Source organism: Akebia trifoliata, unplaced genomic scaffold (assembly GCF_017979445.1).
Source record: "Akebia trifoliata isolate Shusen 1 unplaced genomic scaffold, ASM1797944v1 Contig00348, whole genome shotgun sequence".
Taxonomy (NCBI): domain Eukaryota; kingdom Viridiplantae; phylum Streptophyta; class Magnoliopsida; order Ranunculales; family Lardizabalaceae; genus Akebia; species Akebia trifoliata.
The window spans coordinates 1-8,559 of NW_028236975.1; the positions used below are offsets into that span (position 1 = coordinate 1).

The following is an 8,559-nucleotide window of genomic DNA, read 5'->3' on the forward strand; positions in this document are numbered from 1 at the left end:
ACATGGGGCTAGAAGTTTTGGAATGGGCTGATTTTTGATGAGGATGATCTCCTCACCGTAGAGATCATCCTCACCAAAAATCAGCCCATTCCAAAACCTCTAACCCATGTTTTGAAAAATGTTTTGCCAAAATGTTTGTTGCTGAAAGGGACCCTATATATATATATATATATATATAGAAATGAGTAGCGTTCAATGGCCAACAGTTTGGCAAACATTTTGGCAAACACATTTTTCAAAACATGGGTTAGAGGTCTTGGAATGGGCTGATTTTTGGTGAGGATGATCTCTATGGTGAGGAGAACATCATCACCAAAAATCAGCCCATTCCAAAACTTCTAACCTCATCAAAAATGATTTACAAAAAATGGACGGTTCACGATTTTTCAACTTGTAAAATGGGGCTAGAAGTTTTGGAATGAGCTGATTTTTGGTGAGGATGATCTCCTCACCGTAGAGATCATCCTCACCAAAAAATCAGCCCATTCCAAGACCTCTAACCCATGTTTTGAAAAAGTGTTTGCCAAAATGTTGGCCACGGATAGGGACCCTATAGAAATATATAGGGGTCAGGTTCAAAGGACAACTATTTCTACACACATATAGACAACGTGTTTTGTCTTATATGGGCAAAAATGTTTGGAATGGACTGATTTTTTGTGAGGATGATCTCTGTGATGAGGAGATCATCCTTGCCAAAAATCAGCTCATTATGAAACTTCTAGACCGTCCAATTTTTGTTGAAAAATTATAGACCATCCAATTTTTGTAAATCAATTTTGATGGGGTTACAAGTTTTGGAATGAGATGATTTTTTGCCAGGATGATCCCCTCATCACAGAGATCATCCTCACAAAAAATCAGTTCATTCCAAACATTTTTGCCCATATAAGACAAAACACGTTGCCTATATGTGTGTAGAAATGGTTGTCCTTTGAACCTGACCCAATATATAGTTATAGAAATTGATTCTACATTCGATCTTAAAAATTATAGCAAAATCTAAAAGAGATACGTTCAACAGAGAGAAAACTTGAATGGTTGTAGAAACGAATAGTACTCCTGATTGTTACCTCCATTATGAGGAAAGCTACTTACTATCTATCTGCCTTCATTTTTTATCAATTGGGAAAAGACTTGGCTTGATGTTACATCCAAACTCGCATCACTACTATCTCCCTCCATTCTTATGTTAATAGAAGGAATTCGAAGAACAACAGCTGGTGAAGTGAGGTCGGATGCATGGTTCGTGCTGTCTTCATGTGCTTCTCTTGGCACCCACTTTTCTTGAAGCTGTAATGCAAATTTCAAGTTCCACAATACATCACCCATTGTAGGCCTATCAACACCGTATTCAGCCAAACATTTCTCTGCGTGAAGAGGTCAGACTTTGTTATTTCTGTAGCCCGATTTTTCAGGGTAGTTCGGGTAGTTGTTGCATTTGAGTAGGTCTTAGTTGTTACCACGTCTCTAGGCTATAAACGTGGTTTGTTTTGCTTATGTTATTATCTGTAAGGCTTTATAAAAGCCTGTAAAAGTTTTCAATAAAGAGATGCCATTCCCAGATCTGTTAGTATTCTCTGTGTTCAATTTAACATCTGGTATCAGAGCTCATATCATAGGGGTCTGATTGATACTTAAGTTTGAGTGTAAACACGAGAGAAAGTGAGGAAACATAAAAGGGTGTAGATGGCAACAGAGAAGGAATCTATGTTGAGTATTCCTAAATTCGATGGTGATTATGAGCATTGGGCTATGCTCATGGAGAATTTGCTTCGCTCGAAGGAATGGTGGCCGTTGGTAGAGACAGGAGTCATAGAACCAGCCAGAGGAGAGGTTCTTAATGGCGCACAGAGAACAGATCTTGCAGAGAAGAAACTGAAGGATCTAAAGGTAAAGAATTACCTTTTCCAGGCCATAGACAAGACTACCTTGAAAACCATTCTTCAGAAGGACACAGCCAAGCAAATTTGGGATTCGATGAAAACAAGATTCCAAGGGAATGAGAGAGTCAGAAATGCGCAGCTGCAGACACTCAGAAGAGATTTCGAGGTGCTCGAGATGAAGTTAGGAGAATCAGTCAATGATTACTTCTCAAGAGTGATGATTGTTGCAAACAATATGCGCAATTTGGGAGAAGATATGCAGGATGCAAAGATTGTTGAAAAGGTACTGCGCTCTCTGTCTGAGAAATACAATTATATTGTATGTTCGATTGAAGAGTCGAAGAATATCAAGAGCTTGTCAGTTGATGAATTGCAAAGCTCTTTGTTAGTTCATGAGCAAAAATTTCGGAGGCATTCAAGTGGGGAAGAACAAGCACTCAAAGTCACTCATGCCGAAGGGTATAATGCAAGAGGGCGTGGAAGAACAATTTTTCGAGGAGGAAGGGGCAGAGGAAGAGGCCGACAGACCTATGACAAAGCTACGATTGAGTGTTACAAGTGTCACCAGCTTGGACATTATCAATATGATTGTCCAATGTGGGAAAAGAAGGCTAACTATGTGGAGTTTGATGAGTCAGAGGAGCTGCTGCTTATGGCATATATGGAGATGAACGGAGGTAATCGAAATAATTTATGGTTCCTTGATTCTGGTTGTAGTAACCATATGTGCGGTGATCGCTCTTTGTTTTGTGATTTGGATGAGAGTTTCACCCAAATTGTGAGGCTCGGAAATAATATGAGGATGAATGTGGTTGGGAAAGGGAATGTGAGACTGTTTCTGGAGGGCACTAGTCATGTTGTCACAGAGGTCTTCTATGTACCTGAGTTAAAGAATCATCTTCTTAGCATTGGTCAGTTGCAGGAGAAAGGACTAGCTGTGCTAATTAAATCCAACAAATGTCAAATTTACCATCCCTCAAGAGGCTTGATCATCAAAACCGACATGACTGCGAATAGAATGTTCGTATTGCTATCCGAATCACAGCCAGCAGAGAAGAAAGTGAAGAAGGAGGTATGCTTGCAAGCGACAACTCAAGACATGACTGATCTTTGGCACCGGAGGTACGGTCACCTTGGTTACCAAAGCCTCAAAACATTACAGCACAAAGGAATGGTGAGGGGTTTGCCTAAGATCAACGATACTAGGGCTGTGTGCATTGATTGCTTAAAAGGAAAGCAACATCGAGACTCTTTTCCAAAGAAGAGTACATGGAGAGCTTCTCAGAAACTCGAACTCATTCATGCCGATATATGTGGGCCTGTTACTCCCATTTCAAACAGCCACAAGAGGTACCTAATCTGTTTTATTGATGATTATAGTAGAAAAGCTTGGGTACATTTTCTGATTGATAAGTCAGATGCATTTGCCTCTTTCAAGTTATTTAAGAGCCGTGTAGAGAAAGAAACAGGCCTTGGTATTAAGTGCTTAAGAACAGACCGTGGTGGGGAATTTACTTCGAATGAGTTTAATGATTTCTGTAAAGAGAATGGAATTAAAAGGCAATTGACTGCAGCATACACGCCGCAGCAGAATGGCGTCGCAGAAAGAAAAAACCGGACAGTGATGAACATGGTGAGGAGTTTATTGTCTGAGAAAGGTGTCCCAAAGATCTTTTGGCCGAAGGCAGTCAACTGGAGTTTCTATGTCCTAAACAGGAGCCCCACTTTATCCGTCACAGACATGACACCGGAAGAGGCATGGAGTGGGGTTAAACCTTCAGTAGCACATTTCAGGATTTTCGGAAGTGTTGCACATGCTCATGTTCCGGATGCACGAAGAACGAAGCTGGAAGATAAAAGTAGGAGCTGTGTTCTGTTGGGAGTGAGTGAAGAATCAAAGGCCTACCGACTTTATGATCCTATTTTGAAGAAAGTAGTAATTAGTCGGGATGTTGTCTTTGAGGAAGACAAGAAATGGAACTGGGATGAAAGTTTTGAAGATGAGAATTCTCTTGAGTTGGAGTGGGGTGATGATGAGGAGCTGAATATTTCGAATGAGTCAGAAGACGAGAATGCAGGCAGCAATGAAGATGAAGAAGTTGCACCAAACGTTGTGAACCCAGAAACTCGTGGACTGATTGGACCTTCGAGTGTGAGATCGAGCTCAAGGGTCATAAGAACTCCTGTGTGGATGGGAGAATATGTCTCAGGGGAAGAGCTTGATGATGAAGATGCTGAGGCTAACTGGGCACTTCTTGCCAATACCGATCCAACGAGTTATGAGGAAGCAGCAGCTGATGCAAGATGGAGAGAGGCTATGGATTCGGAGATAAACGCCATTAAGAAAAATAATACATGGTACTTGACGGAGCTGCCAGCAGGTGCTAGAAGGATTGGGGTTAAATGGGTTTATAAGACAAAGGTAAATGAGCACGGTGAGGTAGAAAGATACAAAGCTCGCTTGGTTGCCAAGGGCTACGCACAGAAGTACGGCATTGACTACGAAGAAGTGTATGCACCTGTGTCACGTATGGATACTGTTCGAATGTTTCTTGCTTTAGCTGCACAAAGAGGCTGGTATGTTTATCAACTCGATGTTAAATCAGCTTTTCTTCATGGAAACTTGACAGAAGATGTTTATGTCGATCAACCAAGAGGCTATGAGGTGAAAACTGCAATGCACAAAGTCTATAAGCTCAATAAAGCATTGTATGGGCTCAAGCAGGCACCGAGGGCATGGTTTAGCCGCATTGAAGCTTATTTTTTGAACGAAGGGTTTGAGAAGTGTGAAAGTGAACAAACACTCTTCACCAAGGTCAACAAACAAGGTAAACTTTTGGTTATTAGCCTTTATGTTGATGACTTGATTTATGCTGGAGATGATGAGAATATGATTGTTGAATTTAAGAGATCAATGATGAATGAATTTGACATGTCGGACCTTGGTAAAATGAGGTTCTTTCTTGGGATAGAAGTTTTGCAGCTTAGTGAAGGAATTTTTATTCATCAGAAGAAATATGTGCTGGAAGTTCTAAAGAAATTTGGAATGGAACAATGCAACTCTGTTCAAAATCCAATCTGTCCAGGTTCCAAGATTTTTCGAGATGATAATGGAGTGGAGGTAGATGGTTCTTATTACAGACAATTGGTGGGTAGCATGATGTATATGACAGCCACGAGACCGGATATTATGTATGCAGTCAGTTTGATCAGTAGATACATGTCAAAACCAACGGAGCTTCATCTTTTGGCTGCCAAACGAATTCTACGTTATCTACAAGGAACTTCTAGCTTTGGACTGTTGTATAAGAAGGATGGGAATAAGGAGCTAATTGGATTCACAGATAGTGATTATGCTGGTGATGTGGAAGATAGGAAAAGCACCTCAGGCTATGCCTTTGTCTTAAGCTCAGCTGCAGTAGCTTGGTCCTCACGCAAGCAACCAATCGTTGCCTTAAGCACAACCGAAGCAGAGTACGTGGCTGCTGCTGCATGTTCAACTCAAGCAGTATGGATGAAGAGGGTGCTGGAGAAGTTGGGGTATGAAGGAAATGAGAGCACTGTCATTTTTTGTGACAATAGCTCAACCATTAAGCTAGCCAAGAATCCTGTCTTACATGGTAGAAGCAAACATATTCAGGTGCGATTTCATTTCCTTCGTGACCTTACAAATGATGGAGTTGTGCATTTAAAACACTGTGGTACACATGATCAAGTGGCTGATGTGTTCACCAAGCCACTGAAATTGGAGTCTTTTCAAAGAATGAGAGAGCAGCTTGGAGTTTGTGATGCATCTATGATAAACTAGTTGTTTAGATAGCCTAGTTTAGGGGAGGGAATGAAGAGGTCAGACTTTGTTATTTCTGTAGCCCGATTTTTCAGGGTAGTTCGGGTAGTTGTTGCATTTGAGTAGGTCTTAGTTGTTACCACGTCTCTAGGCTATAAACGTGGTTTGTTTTGCTTATGTTATTATCTGTAAGGCTTTATAAAAGCCTGTAAAAGTTTTCAATAAAGAAATGCCATTCCCAGATCTGTTAGTATTCTCTGTGTTCAATTTAACACTGCGGTCTCTCCAAATTTCCTCAAGAACTTGGATTGATCATCCCCGTGAGTTTCGGATCAATGATCTTCTCCAACAGCCCCTTACTTTGCCATTGCATTGCCCATTCTGCTAAGTTCACTTCATCTCTACAAAGCAATGTATCGATTGCAGGTCTTGCACAAACTACTTCGAAAAGAACAACCCCGAATGAATAAACATCAGATTTGTCTGTTAACTTCTGCAGTTTGAAGTACTCTGGATCGAGGTACCCAAAGCTACCCTTTACACCAGTGCTTACATGTGTCTCATCAAGACAAGGGCCTGACCTTGAGAGACCGAAATCAGCAACCTTAGACACGTAATTCTCATCGAGCAAAATGTTTGTCGATTTAACATCACGATGGATGATTCCTTGTGTGGAACCTGTGTGTAAGTAATGAAGACCCTTTGCTGCACCCATACATATCTCAAGTCTCTGCTTCCAAGTCAATGTTGGCAACTCCGAACCATATAAATGATTCTTCAATGGTCCTTTCTCCATTAGCTCATATACCAATATCATCTCGGACTGTTCTTCACAATACCCAACCAAGGAAACAAGATGACGATGTCGAATTGTGGACAAGACCGTAATTTCTGTCTGGAATTCTGGAAGACCCTGCTTAGATCCTGGCACACCTCGCTTCACGGCAACTTTTCTATTATCTCTAAGCACTCCTTTGTAAACCATACCGAATCCACCTGATCCAATTATCATATTCTTGTTGAAGTTGTTCGTTGCAAATTTTATCTCAGCAAATGAAATCTTCAATCCAAGATTTATATTCTTGCAGGGAGATGCAGGCAATGGTGACCAAGTCACAGTTTCTGAAGGTTTCAATTTTGGTTTCTTATTTTTTTTGCATTTTAATGCAACCAAGAATGCAAGTATCACCACACATAAAATTGCAAAGGCTCCTACAACCAATCCTACCAGAACCCCGACACTATTTTTCTTTTTCTCTGTTTTAATACTTAAATCATACCCACCATTCACCATCTTCATGATCTCTAGCCCATTTAGAATTGCATTAACATAACGTGGCTCACTCAAACCAGACTTACCGACACTTACTGTCATATTAACCGAAGTGCCTGTATCAATGACAAAATCCATGTAGTATGGAGCCGCCGGCTGATTGAACGAACGTGAAGATAGATCGAGATCTTTGCAGGCAGAGTTGCCATTGATATAGACATCAAAAATCAACTGATGAGGTGCGTTACTAACGATATCACAGAAATGCATCCGAACCAAGTGCCTAGCATCACCTCTAGGACTAAGTGGCAATGCCCACGTTAAATTGAAAATCGGCGTCAACATCGATATATTCATTTCTTGTGCAGTGTTGTAAACATAATCAGGAGCAATCTCTCGGGTTGCTCCTCCTTCTAGATAATTAAGTTTATGAATGGATTGAACTTTCTTTGCCGCAGATTTCAGCATCAGAAATTCTTCATCTGGATTCCAAGTCCTCCATAGAGTGTCATTAAACGGTGTAATTTTATCACCTCCAACATTTAACCTATATATAGTCTCTAAAATCTGAGACGACAGGCCTTTGTACACTCCGAATCCAACCGAATCAACAATTCGGACATCATTATCAGGAATTAGATAGCTTGGAGCAGAAAAAACTTGGATGGCGTTAACGAATCCGAAATCCAAATGTGTAAACTTGATTTCAAGTTTTTCGCTATCTACCTTTAATATATACTCCTTCAACACTACAGTGCTAATGTTTTGGAAACTAAAATCTTTTAAAATTGAGAACTCATTAGCAGAAACATGGAATGAAGCATGATGGAGATCATAACCCTGTGATTTGAAAGGAAAGAAATGAAGTCTTACTACATGGGTACTATTCTTCTTGACCTCAAATTTATAGCTGGAGACCCTAGTGAAAATTCTTGCTGTGTGATATAAAGATGATGAATCTTGAGATGGGTTTTGGTCCTGGAGTGAGATTGTTTTAGTTTCAGAGAGAAAAACAGAACCTGAACTCGATTCATCACCAATGAAGTTTCGGTTATCCACAGTGGTGTTACCATTGGAACCACAGTTGATTAGATAATTATCAACAGGAGTAAAAGCCAGTGATGGAACATGAAGAGATGAGAATTTGATAAGAAGAAAAAGATGGAGAATTTGTGAGAGAAACTGAAGCTTTTTAGTGTCCATTAATGGAGAATTTTTGGGATTGTTGAAGAATTTCTTTAAGCTCTGTGTTTAATAGAGAGAGAGTTGTGAGGAAAGAATGCTTTTGACTTAATTTTACTTTCCAACCTTTAATAAAAAACACAAAAAAAAAATAAACTTCCCTTGGAAAATCAACAATAAAATTGACTAACAATAGTGGCAAGATGGACCCACAATCCACTACTTAATTTTACTTTCCCCAACTTTCGTGGTTGACCTCATGGTGCAGTCTACACTCCACACTCCACAATAATTTCGTCAGGATTGCGTTAAGAAATCATGAGTTTCGTTTCTGTACTTACAAGAGCTGCGTAGCTAACCAACTCCCAGTCCCGTCTGTTCTCCACGTGTCCGATAAAAATGAATATTGACCTGATTAATGATTTCTAGGC

General features: G+C 40.2%; 1 protein-coding gene across 1 annotated transcript; it reads right to left on the reverse strand.

The window, feature by feature from the left end:
- Window positions 1-965: 965 nt before the first annotated feature.
- LOC147381570 (putative receptor-like protein kinase At5g24010) lies at window positions 966-8,244 on the reverse strand. The gene is given in 3 exon segments (XM_086430256.1): window positions 966-1,368; window positions 5,949-5,974; window positions 5,977-8,244. Coding segments are annotated over 3 exon segments (2,466 nt in total). The 5' UTR covers window positions 8,150-8,244; the 3' UTR covers window positions 966-1,101.
- Between the last annotated feature and the right edge of the window lie 315 nt (window positions 8,245-8,559).